A 20,488-nucleotide genomic window follows, 5' to 3' on the forward strand; every position below is an offset into this window, starting at 1 on the left:
CAAAAAGTCACCACTTAAATTTCAAAAAGAAAAAAAGTCACCACTTGATAAGTTCAGTCAGTACGTGTTTGTGGTGCTGTGATGTGATTTAAAAACTAATAAGTTATAGAAATCTTTGCTGACATTATTAGAAGGGCATCCAGCCCTTTGGTTGGAATTAGTTGATGTTGAGATTTGAGAATATGCTTGCCTTGTTGGCGACTTTAGTTAAAATCATTGTTTTTTTTTACATTTCCGAGAGGTTGTATTTACACCTCCTAAATACAATAATATAGCTTTTTATTTTCGCCCTGATGTTTTGAACAGCTGAATCGACTCCACCGAACTGTGTCTCTAGATACTAGATGTCGGGAACATGGAGTAATCTTGACTTGAGGAAATAAGATTATCCTGTCGACCTGTCGTACGTCGGTGCTAAGAAAAGATGCTTGAAATAACTCTACCTAAGGTTAGTTCAGGATCGATTGGGGAAAATAAAAACTGTACCTGAAGCATCATTTGCATGCAAACATGGTGAGCAATTGAGGTACCCCCATTAACCTGTGCTGTCATTGCACCAACTACAGGGTGGATGGACAGTCCAATCCGCATTTGCACGAGTAATGTTTGCCTCGTCAGTAGCCACAAGCAAGTACTACACTATTCCCTCTCCCTCTGTAGGTCTTGCTTAATTTCTAAAATTTTTTAAAATTTTCTATCACATCGAATCTTGCGGTATATATATATATAATATATTAAATATAAATAAAAAATAACTAATTGTACAATTTATTTATAATTTATGGAATAAATCTTTTAACCTTAGTTAGTCTATGGTTAGACAATACCTATTAAATACAAACGAAAATATTACCGTAGTCAAATTCAAAAAATTTCGCAAACTAAACCAGGCCGTAGTCTGTATGGAAAGTCAGCAGCCACGATATATAACACCATACGAGCCTTGGCCTGTCAATGACGATAAAAAGACGCGGGAGGAACGCGACGCCATACGCGCGTCGTGAGAGCGCACACGTCCTCGCGCACCAATGCAAAAAAAAAGGATCCTGATGGTGTCATCACGTCGGCGGCTGCTTTTGGTGGTGTCGCTTGGATCCTGATGGTGTCATCACCATGAGCTCCACTAACTCCGGGGCCGGGGCCGGGGCAGGCGATCTGCTTTTTTGCGTGAGTGAGATCTTGCATTCGCATGCATGAGAAAAATGCGCTGCAATCGGTTACCATACCATGCTGGTGATCTGCATGCTCAGTGGCCTGCCCAGTGCGACGATGGCCACCGGCATCTATAGATGGCCATCGGGCCGTGCCGGCCCGGCCTAGTGGTCTGGCGTGCCGTGCCGTTGTGCTGGTCGGGCCGTACTATTATCGTGCCTCGTGCAAGGAGTATGGTCTAAGGCATGGCCCGCAGGCGATCGGGCCGGCCCGAAGGCACAAGGTCGTGCCACCAGGCCAAGGTCGTGTCAGGCCAGTAGTAGGTCTATATTTTTTTTTAGAATTAGCAGACTACATTTCTTAACAGGCCACTCAGAATGAATGAATGGACCAACAGACCTATATATTTTTTTAATTTAAAAGCTATATTTTTTACTGGGCTATTAAGCACCGGGTCGTCAGGCCACGATGGCGGCCTAGGCACGGCCTGGTGCCTCAGGCCGTGCCGGCCCGGGCCCAGTAGTTGTCGGGCGGGCTGTGCCGTGCCCAGACCGGGCCAAAATGCCGGGCCACGGACTGCATGGCCAACTATACCGGCATCCCCTTGTTCCTCCCATTGGCCATGGCCGGCTGCTGATGTACGTGTGCTCCATGAGTTGACCATCACGGGTAGCCAACAGCCAGTAATTTGGTCCTGATCGAGCAGGACCAAATAAAAATGTGGCAGGTGTTAGAGCAACAGCATAGTTAGAGGTTATGCTTGAGCCTGATACTCCCAGCGAATGTTCAGTGTCTCAGTGGGCTAAAAAACAAAAGGAAACATAAACATTGCGTTGGAGGTTCAGAGGAAATTTTGGCCCATAATTAATTATACTGTTTATCTTTGTTCTTTCTCATTTGTTCATATATAAATCAATACTAATCTCCTATACATAAATAGGAGAACCTCATTAGCTTATTTTCCTGACTTCTTCTTAAGCTAGGTCACTAATCCACGAACGATCATTAGATCTGAATGAACGTCCGTGGAAATGAAATTTGGAGCTAGGTCACTCCTTTTCTTTGGACTCGCCGTTCCTCCATTCCACTTCCACAATCGATTCGTCTGCTACGAGAAACTGCTACTGCTGCAATGTTTCTCCGCTGGGTTCCGCCCCGCTCGGCGGCGCTGGGTTGCCCGCGTGATGCCTGCGCGCGGAGCTTTGCCCGTGACGACGCGCGTGCCGCGTCCGCACCCTTTCCTGGCGGCAGAGCCCAGGGTCGCTGTTCGACGGAGGAATCTTCATCCGTGTCGTTGGGCACATGCTGCCGCCATGCATCCAGAAGGGCAAGAAAAACGGAGGGGGATCTGAGCGGAGCGGAGGTCCGATGCAGAACCACAGTTCCGTGCTGAAAAGGACAAGACGAATCGAATGAGAGGATGAGAGGTAATATCGTGGCTGATATTTTCTTTAAGAATGTTGTGGCTGATTATTATTATATTTTGATAGGGGCGGCAGTTTTTTTCAACGTGAGATGGAAGATATATAGTATGGTTGTCTGAAAAGTTATGGGTACGTACGGTTTATAAGACAAGTGAACAGAGTTAATAATGACGTGAAGGTGATTTTCTATTGCACAACTGATACTCTATGTCTGTTGTCTATTCATGTGTGCTCTTTTTTTTTTACAAAATTAAACTATAACTGTGGTTTTTTTCAGACGAAGACGGGACCTAAGAAACTACATTTGTGTTTTTACGGGTTACACATGAGTAGTTATAGATGCTTTCATATTTTGTCATATTACCAGATACATGTATTTTCTGTATCAAGGTATGCATTTGATTGATAGGTGTTTTAAATGTAGCGTTTTGTTAGGCTTTACTCAAGATGGATTGTTACTTTCCTTTAAAATATTTCGAGCTGTAATCATGAAAAATGGAATGCAAATTTCTCACCGTCATCATGTAGAAATCCTCATGTTATGCTATAATTTTTTTGCAGCAACACGCAGTGTATCATCTATGCATAGTTTGCTATCTTTAACCGGTTATGATAAACTTTAGTTATAATTACCCCATATGCATTTCCATTCACATTCATTGTTGTTTTTCCTTCGCGACACACATCATTTGTGTTTCGACAAGAGTTTAGTTGAGACCTTAGCATTGTTTAGGTGTTAAACATGGAAATTAATATACTCATCACTTCATACATATATGTATACAGGGTGTGCATCATGTGTGTATACCTTGGTTACTTTTTTCTCTATTAAGAATGACCAAAGTGGGTAATTTAGAAGTATATGAGTATTTTGGAACATTCTCATAACTAAGAAGTATATGAATGTGGGTCTTTTATGCAAAATTTAGAAGTTATTTTTAGCTTATTTTATAAGTTAATGAGTAGATGTAGATAATTTAGATGCTAATTTAGGGATCTCTTTAGGTTATTTTTCGTGATGCCATAAGTGGACAACTTAGATAAAAATGTAAGGGAATTACTTTAGGTTTTTTTGTATAGAGGAATATACACAAGACTATATACATCAGCACATGTGCACAAAATCAATAGCATCCCTCTGTTCCAATCTCAATGGCCTAGAGATGAGAGTTGTTAATCCCTTCATCCCTAATAAGTAACAAGGCCAGTCTCAGTGGAGGTTTCACCAGGATGTCATGCACATTTATTAGAGCGCCATGTCAGCAAAACTGCACTTTTTGCATGAAACGAAGAGGAGAGAGAAGGAAGTAGTTTCACCATGGTGAAACTCCGGTGGCGTTGTTTCCCACGCGGTGAAACAGGATGAAATCCCCACTGAGGACTAAATCGTTTCACCATCTTGCATGTGATCCAATCATTTTGCAGTAATTAAATGTTTTGCCCAGCCTAGGAAACATCAAGGTGAAACTCATGCATTGTGGATGTTGTTTCATTGTTCATTTCATTGATGCTTTGTCAGCATATTTGTTTTAGAAACAGTGTATTGAAATGGGCCATTGAGACTGGCCTAATATGCTAGCGCTAAGCCCAATACCATCTAGCATATCTCAATCCCTTCATCCTCATCTCTCGTTAGACCCAGATGACATTTAGTTTGAGCACATGTCCACCAATATTCTCTTTATGCAGTTGATACTTTCATTTTGCATGATGCAGAGGTGATTAACTATTTAGGTAACGAAATAGATCTAATGGTTACCATTGTCAATAATGGTTAGATAAAATCTACCAAATTGATGGCGAGATATATATTCATATTTTGTTCGTGAATTTTAGAACATATCTATTTCTCTAGTGCATCTCATAAATATTTGGCTTATTTCGCTTGTCTTATAAGGCGTACTTTTTCTATCAGCCAACAATGTTTTTCTCGCACAATAAATCAGCGAACAGTATTTTTAGCCATGACTTTTCAAACAAGCAAACAGGCTCTAAATATGGAGGCTCTAATAATTAGTAGTAGTAAGATAAGATATCATATCAATATCCCAACCACTTCATCTCTAGATGTACAAAACTTAGGGATGTGTTTGGTTTCTTCTCCCAGATACTCTCACCCACACACTTGTCAATGTGATTGTTTAATTATCTTCATTTTTTCTCCGAATTTCTATGAAGGTGGTTGGTCATGGGAGTGGACTCCCTTGGTATCTTTAGGTCGTTAACTTAGTGCAAAAATTCTATAGGAATCAGTTCATTTTTATAGGATAATATAGAAAGTAGAAAAAAATTCAACATTCTAAAAGGGCGAGGCATGTTTAGTTGTTGGCCAGTTGCTTGCAGCATGTGAAGCCGAACGGTAGTCTTTTCCAAGAAAATCTAGCCCCCGTTTGGTTGGATGCTAAAAGTTTGCCCAAACAAAGCCTTAGAACTATAAAGTACTTTTTTTTATTATTTTACAAGTTCATTAGATTTCTTATGATTCAACCTCCCCACCCGTGTTCACATTTCCAATTCAACATGGGTGCTTATATCTTCTGCTAATTATTTGTAACCCTTAAGAGCAACTCCAACAGATTGGGGATATATTCGTAAAGTCATTTATAGCTATTGTGTTTTAAAAAAGCATTCCAACAGTTTGTCTATATTGTTTTCCATTCTTCTTAGCTAGGTATCCCACCATTCTCAGTGGCTATATTTCCCTATCTAGTCCTACTTGCTACATGTGTTTTCCAATTTAGCAAAGCTATTATAAAACTCTACATTTTTATGGATTTTCTATTTTACATAATGGCTAATTCCCACAATTTAGCATCTAATTTTACCAAGTCTTATGGAGTTGCTCTAGCAAGACACCTACTCTGTCAGTCTCAAGATCTGAGTGACTATATAACTGCATCTTAAAATATGTGTACTTTTGTCAAAAAAAAAACTGTGTGTACTATGTCTTTGAGAGGAAAAAAAAATTGAAGAAAAAAAAAACATTTTGAGAGGCACAAAGATCTCCATTGGGCTGAACTTGTCAGCCTCTAAGGCAAACAAGAGCAATGGCCGTCTTGGCCCAACCAACTAGGCCCAACTTCTTCCTACAGCTAGCCCATGTGGCTTTCCACGCTGGCCCAGATTGAACCAATAATTGACGTGACGACAACGTAAAGCTGCCCAGAGTTCGAGGTCACGCCGTCACGGATTCCCTTTCCGAATTCCCCGATCGGAGCAGCCCCAGCCACTGACACACTGGCGCAGACCTCTTCCGGCACGCAACGATGATGCCGCCGCCGCTGCTGCTCTTCGCCATCCGCGTCAACCCCGCCGACCCCGACCTCGTCGCCGGCCTCCAAGGTCTGATCCCCGCGAACGCCGGCGCCGACGCCGCGCCCGCGCCAGCACTGCTGGCTCCGCCGCAGCAGCAACAGCCGCCGCAGGCGCCGGCGCCCAGGGCCCGCCGGCCGCGCTGGGCGGACAGCGCGCGAAGCCTGCCGCCGCCGATCTCGTCGCTGCGGCGGCGGCAACCAGCGCTGGTGCGCACGCGCACGGCCGACGGGCGCCTAGTCATCACGGAGGATCACGGCGAAGGATCCGCCGGGGCCTCGGGCGGGCGCGGCGGCCTCATCTGCACACGGCGGCGCGAGCGCGACGGCCAGGGCCACCTGACAATGAGCCTCATCTAGCTTCACCCTGGACGGCTTAGGATGGCCTGCTTGTGTGGTTGCGTGATCTTACATTCTTACTAATTACTATCATGTTGTAACTTGGAAACAGATGTATCCATAGATAAATCCTGTCTTCAAGTACTGAAATCATATAGGCCAGTGCTTCCCAAATATTTGTTGGCATTTCATACCCATTGCAATTATAGTGAGGCCAAGTAGTTTTTGGTAACATTTCACATAAGGTCTTGTTTAGTTCACCCCGAAATCCAAAAAGTTTTCAAGATTTCTTATCACATCAAATCTTGCGGCACATGCATGAAGCATTAAATATAGACGAAAACAAAAACTAATTATACAGTTTGTCTGTAAATCGCGAGACGAATCTTTTGATCTTAGTTAATTTATGATTAGACAATATTTGTCAAATAAAAACGAAAAGCGAAAGACTACGCCCCTTCCTAAGTTAGCGAGGGCAAGGGCCAAGGCACGTAGTTCTTCCGAGAGATATTACCCACTCTGTTCCATGTTATAAATTATTTTGTTTTTCAATAGACATAGTAGGCATAGCAAAGACTACGCCCCTTCCATTCCAAACTAGACATTTTGATCTTTCATATACATAGCGTATGCTACTCTCCGTCCCAAAATAGATAATATTTTAGCTTTAAATCTGGAAATTAAGAGTCATCTAATATGTCCAAATTCGTAACTAAAATGCTCTATATTTTAGGATGGAGAAAGAGTATATACTTTAATACACAATAACTAAATATGTAGTAAAACTAATGTATATGAAAAGTTAAAACATCTCATAATTTAGAATTGAGAGTATAATTTAAGACCTGAATATATAGTAGTTTTTTTTATCTCTGCTGAGGATTCATTACAGCCCTGTTCGGCCGAGGGAGGTTCATCGAACATCTCAGCCATAACCTCGAGATTTAACAACCGAGGATGTCTAAATATTGAGCCAGGAGATCGTAAGTCAGGGTTGTGTACTTGAATCTTGCCACTCAAAAGAATGTGCATCCAATGCCGATATATAACATACACAAACCGAATCAACTATAAGAGTGTTCTGTTGTAAAAAAAATATAATAGTATTCGATGTAATTCAGTAATCTTAATCAGCATTCTATGTTTCTCACACATCCGAAAATGAACAAACATGGCAAATAAACATGCTCTGGTTATAGACCGCAAAGTCCATTCCGGATGAGAGAACCTAATAACAGCATATACTTGTTCTGTTTACACCCCTTTACAAAGACAAAATTCCAGGGTAAAAAAAATAAACGAATGAAGCCTGTTACAATCAGTACAAAACATCTGAAAACTCATCTGTTTATATCTCACAGGAGGTACAGCAAACGACAACTTTCTCTGCCTGCTATTTACAATGATGCACAAACAGGGTATACCTTTAGCAGAGTGCAAAACAAGAAACCACTCAACCTCTTATAGATCTTTAACTTACAGAGAACACCTAAATTATGTAGGTATACAGTTATTTGTTTGACCACTGGAACTCGATTTCGAGGTTCCTATTGGGGCCGCTTTTGCTCTCGGGTAGCAGGGTGTACTCTCCCGCGACCGACCCCAGCATAACAACCCTGTCAATCTGGATCGTCACTTTACCAAATGATTTCTGCAACCACAAGTTTGAGATAATTGGGGACTTAATCACAGTGATGTGAAGCCGAAAAGGAATGTAAAGTGATTGATGTGCTACATCTATCCTATTATCGCACCTTTCCAAATTTGCTGTTGTTTTTGCAGGAGATATGAAGCTTCTGGCCCTTGGGAGGACTGTCAAATGCCCATGCAAAGGCTTCATCCCATTCAGGTGTTGCGCCAGTCGAGACAATCTATGAATTAAGCCATGTAAGTTTAGGTCAACAATGCTCCATGCAATAAAATTAAGAATGTTCAAAACCAATAGTGAAAGAAACATGCCAATAAAAGCTAATGTATGCTGTAGCAAGATAGTGTCAGAGCAAGGATAATGAATAGAGAAGGACCAATATGCCTAGATTTTGGTGTACCTTTGTCAGCCTTGCCGGGTTATTTCCAAGAGTAAGCTTGCAGAAGGCACTAGGATTTCCAACTGATTGCCTTAGATTGTTGCCACGTTTTATTGTAACAGTAAGAGTCCCAGGCAAGCATTGAAGAAGCAGTTCAGCCTTTTCTTGAAACCGTGGTGGGCCAGACTGTATCAAGTACTGAAGTAGAGGGATAGCTTCTGATGCGGCGACTGATTGTGCTTTAAATACTTCAGCTGGGCAAGCTGACCAAGCTTGCCTGAGAAGATATAGTGAATCTAGTGCTGCTTCTTGAGTTGCCTCAGAACCAGTTTTAAGGGATGTTACAAGATGAGGAATGCACAATGTGGCAGGTTCAGTGACCCTCAGACGAGGGAAGTTACTAAGCAAAGCATTAAGTGCTTTGAGATACTCTTCATTAGCACTTCCAGAAGCCCATATATCCTTTTCAATAGAAGCTGCACGAAAAATGTAAGCATTTAGATATATAAAAGTTGGGTATGATTGTATATATATATATATATATATATATATATATATATATATATATATATGGCTAGGAGGGATAACCAAACTAATAAAAGATGGCCTCTTGGGCTATATACATTCAAGTGTTAATGCAGACATTGGATTATTTTACTTTATCTAAAAAAAATAAAAGCCAGCATCTTTTTACATATTGTACAAAAAAAAAGAATGTTTGATTAGAACTTTAAGCGTGAACTTCACAAATGTGACATGATTCATGTATTTGCTAGACATTACTTAGAAATTCCTTAAATCTCATGCTAAAGGTGGATATTGACATCTTCAGCATGACAGGCATTGATAATGATGAATTTGCCAAGCAAAATGAAACATGACAGAACAAGAAGGGGATATTGTTTACCAGTTATAACTCTGACTGTTTCACTGGTCGCATACTCCTGGATAGTGTGATTATTGAACAGAAGTTTGACAAACATTGCTGCCTGAACAGAAGTGTCAGGATTGCTTGAACTGATAAGATCCAGCAGGACCTGGACACCACCGGATTCTGCAACTGCTCTCTTATTTGCTCGGCTGTACATGACTAGATTCTGTAAGGCACAAATTGCTACCACTTTCATCTCTTCAGTTGGTTGGTCTTCAAGAAGATTGACTAGAGCACGGCATGCTGCAACAGCATCAGTAGAACGAGCCAGACCTTCATTTTGGAAAAGATCTCCAAGAGCAAGAGCAGCAAGCAATCTTCCCTGTTGAGATTGTGTCTGTGGATCCAGAAGGTACATGGACAATGGTGCAATAGCATTTTTAGCAGCCTTTGCCTCCCTTATTCTTACATTGTTCAGCAATGCCTCGATTAGTCTGGCAGCAGTTTCCTCACACTGATGACTCCTCAAGAGATCAAGCAATGCTTCCACAGCACCACTTTCAGCCATTGCTTCTGCACTTGTTGAGTCATCACTCTCCAATACAAGAAGGGCATTCAAAGCACCGACAACAGTGCTTTCAGTTCCTGACCTGAGCAATTGCACTAGTACTGCAACAGGTACCTCAAGGAAAAACTCTGTACTGTACTGTAGAATGCTAGACAATACAGATGCTGCAGATTCCCACACAACATGAGGCAAAGGCGGGTCAGATTGCAACAACACTTTGGACAACTCAAAAACACCACCCTCCTTTGCAATTGTATTTGGCCAAGCTATTGCAAGGTTAGCAAGAGCTTTTATAGCTCTCTGCTGTAAATTTGGCAAACCTGAAGAAAGAACTTGAATAAGAGGAGTAATCGCCTGCTCTGTTGTTGTATCCTTTTGGAGGTGGTCTTCTAGAAGAAGATGTGATAGGAGTTCTGCTGCTAATTGCTGCACAGCTGGTGGAGATGAATTCAGTAAGGTTATCACTGGCTCAATAGTTTGGCGTGGTGTCAAGTTATAATCAGCACGGCATTCAGGATGCTCCAAAATATTCACAAGAACCTGCAATGTGCTATACTGCCCTTCAGGACCCATGTCCGCCTTAGAAAGCAAAGAGAAAAGAGGTTGTACTACTTTGGCTGCAGATGGACCTTTTGCTATGGTAGCATTGTTTGTCAATATTCGAAGCATTTCTGACAATGCAATGCAAAGAAAATCTGGAGCGTCATGGAGAATATCAAGAATGCTCTCAATTACACCAGCCTTGACCATTTCCAATTTGCAAGCTGGTCTGTCCTTTCCAAGTTTCACCAAAGCTCTAGCAACTGCCTCATGAAGCATGTAGTTTTTGCCATACAAAAGCCCGACAAGAGGAATAACAGCCCCATGTGCTGCCACTAATTCTGCCAGTTGCTCATCATCTAGAAGCCTATCCAATGCACGAACCACAGAAAGCTGGGCAGGGTTAGCTTCACTAACCAGTAAACCAACCAGGGGTTCCACACAACGAGCTGCCGCCATTGTGGAACGGATCCTTGTATTGGTAAATAGAACACAGCATAGTTCTGCAGCATCTCCTTTCAACTCCACTGAACAGTCAGAAGAAAGAATCCGGCACATAACATCTACAGCATTCATCTCAACATCCGCAACCGCAAGTGCTCTTGAAGGATTGTCAGAAAGCAGCCTAACAAGGGCTGATATAGCTGCATGCTGCTCCCTCTCCATGCCAGTACTCAGAATCTCCACAAGCGGTTGAATAGCTTGCCTAGCTGACTCACTGTTCCTCACATGGTCAGCAAAAAACAAACTCTCTAATGCCTTTGCAGCACTGTAACGTGAATTCCTTCCTCCTAGACGTAGGACTGCCACAAGTTGGTTAACAACACCAAGTGCTGATTCATGGTGCCTTATTTCTGGACTACTGAAAAGAATGCCCAGCAATTCAGTTGTAGCTTCTTCTGTTGCATCTTGTGGGCTAAGAGATAAGTATTTGGTAAGTGCTTCTAGGATTCCAGCTTCAGCCATTAGCTGCATGTTTGGGGGGCAATCTACAGCTAACTGGGTCAGAAGACCCAAGGCCAAGAAAGGAGCACCAGGTCTCTCAGGAATGGGTTTAAGTAGATCAACAAGAAGAGGAATAGATTTTCTAGAAGTTGCACCAACCCTGATATCATCAACTCTGAATAGCCTCTCTAATGCAATTTGATCAGGGTTAGGCACCAACATGAATTCCTCTGATAATTCCAAAAGATCAGCTATATCCACATCAGCACATCCAAGCAAAGATATAAGTCCAATGGCTGCACCAGAATTAGCAACAGCCAGAAGAGTTCCTCTGCTACCATTGCAGACCAGACTTGACAAAGCTTGTGCAGCAAAGTACCTGTATGCTGGCTCATCTGACCTTAACAAGTTTGAGAGCACAGGAATGGAATGCAATGCTGAGTTTGATCGAATTATCTCTCTTTCTTGGAATAGCAAAGCAAGAAGCAAGGAACAGACCCATGAGGTGCTATCTTCTTCACCCTGGCAAGAGCATGAACATACGTTAAGGTCAGCAACAGGCCTGTGGCAATTTGAAAAAACTTAACAAGGTACATGCAGCAAGACGATAAATAGCAGGTAAGCCCAAAAAAATTTTGACACGAGCAAGAATGAGTTCCAACAGGAGAGCCGTATCATTGCATTAAGGAGATAACAAATTACAAGAATGAGTTCCGACAGGAGAGCCGTATCAGTGCACACCCACCCACGCATGCACGCACACGCACGCCCGCCCGCTACGCTCACACAAACACAAACCCAAGCCAACAAACACCATCATCTTATTATCTATTAGCGACCTCTAGATGGAATATAAAGATTTTAGGCAATTCCAATGCAAACCTGTAATTAAAAAACAGATGCCTAATGGCCTAAGTACAAATGCCAAATAAGTGACCAGCACTTTTCAAAAAATATAAAAAAGGTGCCACACTAGGACATTGTATCCAACCATTTAGACAAAAAGAATGTAAAAAGAAATCCAAATTTACTTTTGGTGATGTCTCATTTTGATGTGTTTGTACAAAGAAGACGCACTGCCTTACAGTATGAATAATAAACCCCAAACAGAACTTCAATAGGATATATGGATGTTATTGAAGTACTAAACATATTTATATGTCATGACTCATGAGTCTCAAAGCAGTACTCTAGTAACTAAGATTGACAAGCATGGTAGCTATCAATGTAACAAGGAACAGAAATAGAAGCGTAATGATTGAACCAACTTACATAATACTCCCTCCAATTCCAAATGTTAGGTTGTTTTTAGGATTGTATTCAGTCAAACTTCTTTAATTTGAGCCATCAATATAAGAAAAATGCAAAAATTGATAAAAAACATGATTGATGTTACTCCATTCATCATAGAAAATGCTTTCACAATATATATATTGTACTACAGGCAAAAGTTGCATGTCAGAACGTCATCTTTCTGGGAGTTGGGAGTATATATTTTTTTTATCAAAATTGCAAATCAAAATGTCATTTTGAAGACTGCGTGGATGTTCTAAACAACCTAAACTTTGAATGAGAGAGAGTAACTCTTTAGCAATGATTATGCACAGACAATACCAATCTTTATGACTTCAACCAACAATAACCCCTCTCAAATTCTGTAGAGATTAGTTAGTGCAGTCCCATATTTCATGGTTAAGTATCCAAATTTAATACAGGGCTCCAAGAAAGACTGTTCCAGGATGCTATTTAAACTCTTTTATCTATATGCAGTTTGTTTTCATACTATAAAATTACTAAAACATAGGAGACACTAGCATTCACCTACCAACTAGCATTCGTCAAATGATGACAAAAGAAAAAGGTAATGGAAATAAGTAGAGCTTTCACATACCACATATTGGAATGCATTTTGTGAAATCTTCTCGGTGAGCATTTCAACTGCTCCCGCTTCTAGGAGTTCTGCTCTTGTTTTGCTGTCATGACGAGAAAAGACAGCAAGTAGCCATAGTGGAATCATGTTGCCTGAGATTACAGCAGTACGGCACACAGTTTCACCATCACTGTTGTTTTCTTTGGAGTGTCTGGAAATTCTAATATCTGATATGCTTTCACTGCTGACATTTTCAGCAGGCATGTTTGCCATATGGATCATACCAATTAAAGAATGAATTAGTTGAATATACAGACTTGCATCATTCAGAACCTCTATTTGCTTCTGGCAATTCTCTTTAGCAGCACAGACGAGAAGAGCACATCCACCAACCTTAACTTTAAGCATGTTGGAGCCAATGATGCGCCGTGTGATGGATGATATGCAACCTGGAGTTTCAGAAACCAGACCACCAACAACATCATGTTGGTCAGAACAGAGCCTTGACACAACTTCTATGGCTTTATCTTGTAAGGAAGCTGCAGCATCAGCAATACATGAAACAAGGGGAAGTATCGTGTGGGGGTTTTCTGCAAGAACTGCCCAGGGAGCCTTGGTGTGCCCACTTGACGCCTTTGATCGCGATAACAGCACCAAAGCATCAAGAACTTCTGATGTTGCAGCAGCTTCACCATTGGCAGCTTCCAAGAGCCCAGCTAGAGCAAGGACAGACCCAGAGCGGTTAATAGTATCTGAAAGTGGCTGATTAATAGTTCGGCACTGTAAAAGACGAGCTATTGCTGCGGCTGCATGAGTTCTTCCATCAATAGTTCCTTCTCTTAGCACACGTGTTACACGGAAGAGAATTTCTTCAAAAGACACCTGGAGGGATAATTCCTGATCAAGGAAAAGATTTGCCAAAGCTCTAGTTGCTTGTTCTGCCACTTCAATAACTGAAGAATTTGCAAGTGAGACAAGTGGGGTTAAGGCATCACGGCCAATTGCAGCAACCTCCTTATTTTGCTTAATTGAAAGAAAAACAGCAGCAAGGCAACATGAGGCCCCCATTAGTATTTTGTTAGACTGCATATCAAGCAGCTTCATGACCGACCAAAGTGTCTTCACTGCAATATGAGTTTCTCGCAGGTCCTTGCGGCAATGAAATAGACCAGCAAGAGCAGTTGCTGATGTAGCCTGAGTCTCTTCCTTGGGTGAGCTTAGAATTTTAATCATTGTCTCAACCGCATCATTTGCTGCACTTCCCTCATGTAGAATATCATTAACTGGTGCAACAGAAAGCAAGCTTTTCAAAGCATCCAGAACATAAACTTTTGACTCAGGTTGTTCACTTGTTAAGAGAGCAGATAACTGACTAATAGTCCCTGTATCTGATTTGTGGATGAGATGATTCAGTGTTTTAGAAGCTATCTCCTTGCCATTATCACTTCCATTTTTCAGAAGCCATAGTAAAGCAGGAACAGCATCAGCACTTTCAACACATGCTCTTATGTCTTCACTGTGATTGCATAAATTGCCAAGGATGGTTGCTGAATCTTCTTTAGCTTTGGGAGATCCAGTTTCCAAAATTTGAACAAGTGGAGGTATGCCACCAGCAGCAGTGATAGCCCATTTGCTCTCATCGTTCTCCTTTGAAAGGAGCGCAAGCAGAGCAACAGCACATTCCTGCTGCTGTTCTGACGAAAGACCAAGTAAAGAAATCAATAGCTGGACACCTTCACGGCCTTGCAGAGCTTGCCATAGGTCACAATCCTTCTTGCAGAGAGCAAAAAGTGATTTTGTGAGGTCCTCTTGCACCTCAGTAGCTGCCATGGTTATTAAACCAACAAGCAAGCGTTTTGCATCAGAATCTGCTAGTGTCTTGCAGAGAACAGGGTTACCATACAAGCTAGCCAAAGCTTCAATTATGCGCTCTTGCACAAGGAAGGGAACCTTAGGCTTAAACTGCTTCAACAGTGTCTTCTCAATGTCAACAGGATCAGAAGCACTGGTAGATTCCGCATTTGTGTCATATATCATCAAGGCTGAGGCCAAGGCACCAAGAGTATCTGCAATTTGTGCAGGTGAAGAACATGACTCGAGACTCTCACCAAGGCTTGAGATTACATAGGACAAACCACCAGATATATTTGCTAATGCACACATTGCATTCTCTTGCAATGCTTGAGCAGATTCACCTTGCATGAACTCTTTTGATGGAGCAATAGTAGCATTTATAAGAGCAGGAATACCATTAGAATTAGCTATCTGACGTCTGGCCTCTTTACTCTGTGCAGAAAGGAACTTGAGAGCCCCAGCAGCCTCAGCTCTAATAGAAGTTTCATTGCCAGGACCAAGTAACTTTAAGAGCTGCTTTGTTGTTTCTCCAGATAAAACTTTAGAACAAACAGAAGAGTCTTCCATCATCAAAGACCCAAGAAGATAGCAAGCATTTGCAAGGGTATTTGTTTGTCCAGAACTAACCAGCTTTATAAGTATATCAACTCCACCACATTGCACAGTTGCTGACCAAAACCCCTCTGTATTCTTTGATAAATTCTTCAGTGCTCCAGTTAGAAGGCCATCCACCAAACTCTCATTCTTGAGACTAATTTTAAGCTGCTCCCACAGTACAGGAACAACATTTTCCGTAGAGAAAATCTTTGATCCAACATGATCCCTTATCCCACCTTGTGAAACTGCATAGATGGTTTTGGCAGCTGCAGTTTGGCTTTCAGCTGACTTCGATCTGAGAAGAGCAAGCAATGGAGGGATGCAACCACCAAGTAAGACTTTCACCCTTAACTCCTCTTCCTTGCAAAGAGACCCAAGAACAGTGGCAGCCAGCATCTTAACTCCAGATGGTCCAGACCTAAGGAGAGATACAAGTATTGGAACAGCCTGTGAATGCGATCCAACAGCTCCGAATGCAGTATCACGAGTTTGAACAAGATCTAATAACTGCTTCAAAGAGCTCTCTTTCTCCTGTGATGATGAAGAACTCTGCCGTAGCTGCTCAATACACTGAGCAACGCTTGAAAGTGTCTCCTCATCCTCCACATTAACTCGGTTCCTGCCAATACATACAGAATTATAAGATTCAAAATTCTAGTGTTCTACAGTTACCAACAGCTCCAATGTGTTGCGTACTTGCATGAGCATAATTTTAGCTCAACATTCAAAACGAAAAAAAAAGGTGACACTAAAAGATACACAATTGAGGTCTATTACTTGAAACGTGTTTTGGAAACAAACTCATAAAAGGGTTGAATGGTATAAATATTCATACACCTGTCCATTCCAAGACGATAATTATGCATATAATAGCAAATCCCATGTAGGTAATTATGCATATAACATATTTACTTCATGTGAACATTAATAATTTGGTTGTGGTTACTGGTTAGCAGAGGTAAACTTGTATTGAAACTAGAGCAACTGTACCATAAATTTTAGTTCTCTCTTTTTTAAAAAAAAATCATTAGTTGTTCCAACTAAAAAGAGAAGAGCCTGAGGCTTTGGTCTAAAAAAGAGAGAAGAGCCTCTAATGCTTCCCAATAGTGTTCTTAGTTGGCTATTAGTATCCTGTAACATCTGTTTCTAGACCCTATAGACATATAATCCCACCACTCTCTTTTCATTTTAGAATTTGGCAACTATTGTTTACAAGCTTTGGTCCAAAAAATAAACATGCATAAAATTATTAATCTGTGACATGAAAATTATACTAGCAGGATCCCACCAAAGAATATTCCAATGCCAGTGTTTTTTTACTCCCTTCCAAATTATATGTCGCTGACTTTTCTAGATATATAGTTTTTTATTATGTATCTAAACAAAGTGTATATGTAGATGCATAGCAAAAGCTAAGTACCTAGAAATGCCAAAACAACACATAATTTGAGAGGAGGGAGTATATGTTATGCTAAACCATAGAAGAAAAAATAAGGCTTTAGAACTTAAGTTTCTACTCCAAGCAGCACATTTTGATGATGAGTTGGAGCAAGTGTTGTAAGCAGGAGACAGTTCTTTCCGAAACAAAATTGTTTTCAAAGTCAGTTATGGATTCCTTAAGTGGACAGAAAGGAAACGCAAGTATTTAGGGTTTGTTACTTTGTTTTCCATTTGTTGGCCAACAATAAACAGAATTTTTCTGGATCACTCTTGAAGGTTCGCTGTGGCTGTATTGAATGATACGACTGAAGAGAAAGTTATAGAGGCTCATGACAAGTCAAACTGACATGTTAGAGTCTCATGTCTCTCTTGACTACTAAGAAGTAAGAAGCACAGCAAAACTTACTTGCCCATTTTCATGACTGACATAGGAGTCGGTGGCTCTGAGTCTTGAACTTTGTCCACATGCCTTTCCTGTTGATGATAGCAGAAGCATTTATTACCAAAAGCCCAAGGTGTGAATCATATAACTTCTTTAATGAATTCATATTCATCACACAAAGCATTGGACAATAAATTACAAGTTCAAGGAAATGATAACACTTCAATGGTCAAATGAGAGTGCAATCTTAAAGGTATTCGAATAATGGAACAAATGCTTTATGAAATAGGTTGGTGCTGAGCTTAAAGGATGTGTTGTCAGATTAATCCCACGCATTTTTTTAATGGTAAACAAGATACAAAAGAACGAGCATCTTCTAAGTGTGATGAAGAGCAGCTCAATAGTCTGCCTCCTCAAAAACATGTGACCTAGGTGCATATTAAACTGCTATTCATGCCTTATAACCAAAAAAAAACTTGCCACACTACAGAAAAACTAAAAGTTGGAACTTATTTTATGGTCTCCAGATTTTTTTCCCCTGGTCAATTGGATGTCTGTTTCTGATTTATATGTTATCGCTTGCTTTTCCCCCAGGATTCTCCTGGATAATAATATCAAGCTGCTGAAATGACACATGATTTTTATATGCAAAAGGGGGACGCAAGGCAACAATGGTGGCACACAACAAGGAGAGAAAAAGGTCACGTTATCAACCAAACACACAAACCAAAATAAATATCCAATCTCATATTCAACAGATCAAGATGAGACACAGATGCAATTACGAAATGAGCAGTCAGTAAGCATTTTTCATGTGCTTCCATTTCATACAAGAAGCTACATTACATCAAAGTTAGTTTCCAATTGTTGCCCCATGGTCATAGATGCCAAAAGGAAACATACTGCAAACACATGATTTAACTTTCAGTTTTTAGCATTTTTGTTATGTGAAGAAAGCTCTAACATCTGTTCAGCCCATTTTCATCATTTAACATGTACACGACAACAGATGAATAGAATCATGTTCCTGTCTCTTATCGAAAACAGGGATGACACAAATGACATAACAGTTTCCTAGTTTCTCCAGCCCAGATATTGGAAACTACTCCGGTTATCAACCTTAGCTAAATGGACTTTATAAAAAAAATACAGCTCCATGAAAACTCCACTTCTTATAATTTCACACAAGGGGAGGACTTTTCTCCAGTGGACTGAATAGAGAACACTGATCTCGCTTTCAAAGAATATCCTACTGCAACACTATTCACAGCTACATCCAAAATGAACGAAACACCATGCAGACGAAGCAATATTTTTCAAGCGGCAGGAAAACAGAATTGCAGAGCTGGGGAACATAAGAAAGCGAGAGGCTGCCAAACGAGAAGCTCAGAGCCACTGAGTCGAAGATGAGACCAACCAGATCTCCGCTGCCATGGGCGCCGCCATTGGTTCCATTGAACCGCCACGCCAGTGCCGCCGCCATACTCAGATGCTAAACTCGTCGAGCAGAGCAGAGCAGATCAGAGTATCCACTTCGTCAGTGCCGAGAGTTCTCAACCTGAAACCCAGTCGAGAGCAAACAATTGGGGTCAGATCCACGATGAGCCACGATCCAATCAAATCAACCTCCACGCATCGATCGAACAACCACAAATTCGTTTCGGGCAGGAGCAATCAACCCAGATCTAGACACACGCATATGCTACCGCCACCGCTACGATCAAGCGAATCAGACACTCCCGAATTGCAAAACCATCAAACCAGCTCCCACGACTAGCTGCATTTAGCACTGGCGATTACCCAGCGACCTCCCTCCCTACCCGCGCAGGCAGCTGGATCACGAGCCGCCGCTACCAACCAACCACTCAGTCAGCCAGCCACCGAAAATCCAGAACCCAGACCAGCTGCACTGACGGAGTTCCACTGCCCGCCACGTCGCGACGCGCGGACCCAAACCCCTCCACCGACAAAAAAAAAACACACACCCAGAAAACTCGAGAAAAATCCGGGGAACTGAAACCAGTAAGAAAGAGATCGAGTGAGAGACCTCTCATGGAATCGCCGCCGCTCCGGGGAGTGGGCGCAGATCCAGCGGGGAGGGCGGCGCCCATACACAGACTGTTACTCTCCGGATTTTTCCCAGGCGATTTGGCCCGGTTTGGATCTGCTTCCCGGAACGGATGAGAAGCTGGACGCGCTTCCTTCCGCTTATTTTCGATAGGAAATGGGAAACCCCCGGAGCAAGAGGCGAATTTCGCTAATTTCCGCGCCCTTAAAAGGATCGGCGTTTTATATAGCAGGCCCGAGCTCTCCTCTTCCCAACGACTGCCGACACTGGCAGTGGGCAAGCAAATTGGCAGCCTGCCACGGAGTGCCACTTTTACAATGGGGTTCCTCAAAAAGTGCAGTATTACCTAAGCAAGCTCTTCACGGGAATGTGTCACTGAAGCTCCTCGGTGAAGGATGCGATACTGAATGTCGAGGAAACGGAGGGTGTTTGTGCAAGGTTGTGGCCTTTTTTTTCTGTCGTTGAGCTTTCGTGATTAGATTAAGCGGGGGAATGGGATTTGTTAATTAGGGAGCACGATACGGTGGATGATGAGGATGGTGGTTGTTGATGTGTGCCAGTCTGCATGGGCTGGCCGCTGGAGCGAGAGGGGGTTTTTTTTTTTGTGATCGTCTTCTACAAGACAAAAAATCAACAGGTGGGAGAGGTATCTGCCAACTCCTAAATAGCTGTAAAATCAGTGACCCATGAGAGGATCCAGCACCAACAGTTGGGCTTGGGCACATTCTCCTTTTCTTTTTATGGAAATTTTTTTTGTTGGTGGTACAGGTAAATTGAGAACCATACTCGTTAATTAACTGTATATATATAAGCTATTAAACCATAAAATAAAATAAAATAAGTTGTTGCGTGTTGTCATGGTACAGTACAACGGGTCAACATGTCACAACCATCTTCGTGGCCCTTTTGAAGCGTAGAAATTGCACAGGACCACCGCGGTATTATGAAAATCTCTGACTCAAGCGGTGTTTTGTACATGCTGATATTAGCATTCAGTCAGTGGTAGGCTAGCTGGTATAGTAGCAAACAATACAGTCCGTGATGGAATTATCGTAGAAGAACATGAATGACATGGACATGGCACGTTCATGATTCGTGGA

General features: G+C 41.8%; 1 protein-coding gene across 1 annotated transcript; it reads right to left on the reverse strand.

The window, feature by feature from the left end:
- LOC8065506 (protein CELLULOSE SYNTHASE INTERACTIVE 1) lies at positions 7,338-19,620 on the reverse strand. Its single transcript, XM_021449942.1, has 8 exons — positions 19,368-19,620; positions 18,738-18,878; positions 17,345-17,412; positions 13,069-16,117; positions 9,161-11,699; positions 8,275-8,729; positions 7,981-8,097; positions 7,338-7,877 (listed from the first exon to the last, which is right to left on the reverse strand). The coding sequence occupies exons 2-8, from the start codon at positions 18,801-18,803 to the stop codon at positions 7,737-7,739; spliced, it is 6,435 nt and encodes a 2,144-aa protein (XP_021305617.1). The 5' UTR covers positions 18,804-18,878; positions 19,368-19,620; the 3' UTR covers positions 7,338-7,736.

The sequence above is a fragment of the Sorghum bicolor genome, chromosome 10 (genome assembly GCF_000003195.3).
Source record: "Sorghum bicolor cultivar BTx623 chromosome 10, Sorghum_bicolor_NCBIv3, whole genome shotgun sequence".
NCBI classification, from domain to species: Eukaryota; Viridiplantae; Streptophyta; class Magnoliopsida; order Poales; family Poaceae; genus Sorghum; species Sorghum bicolor.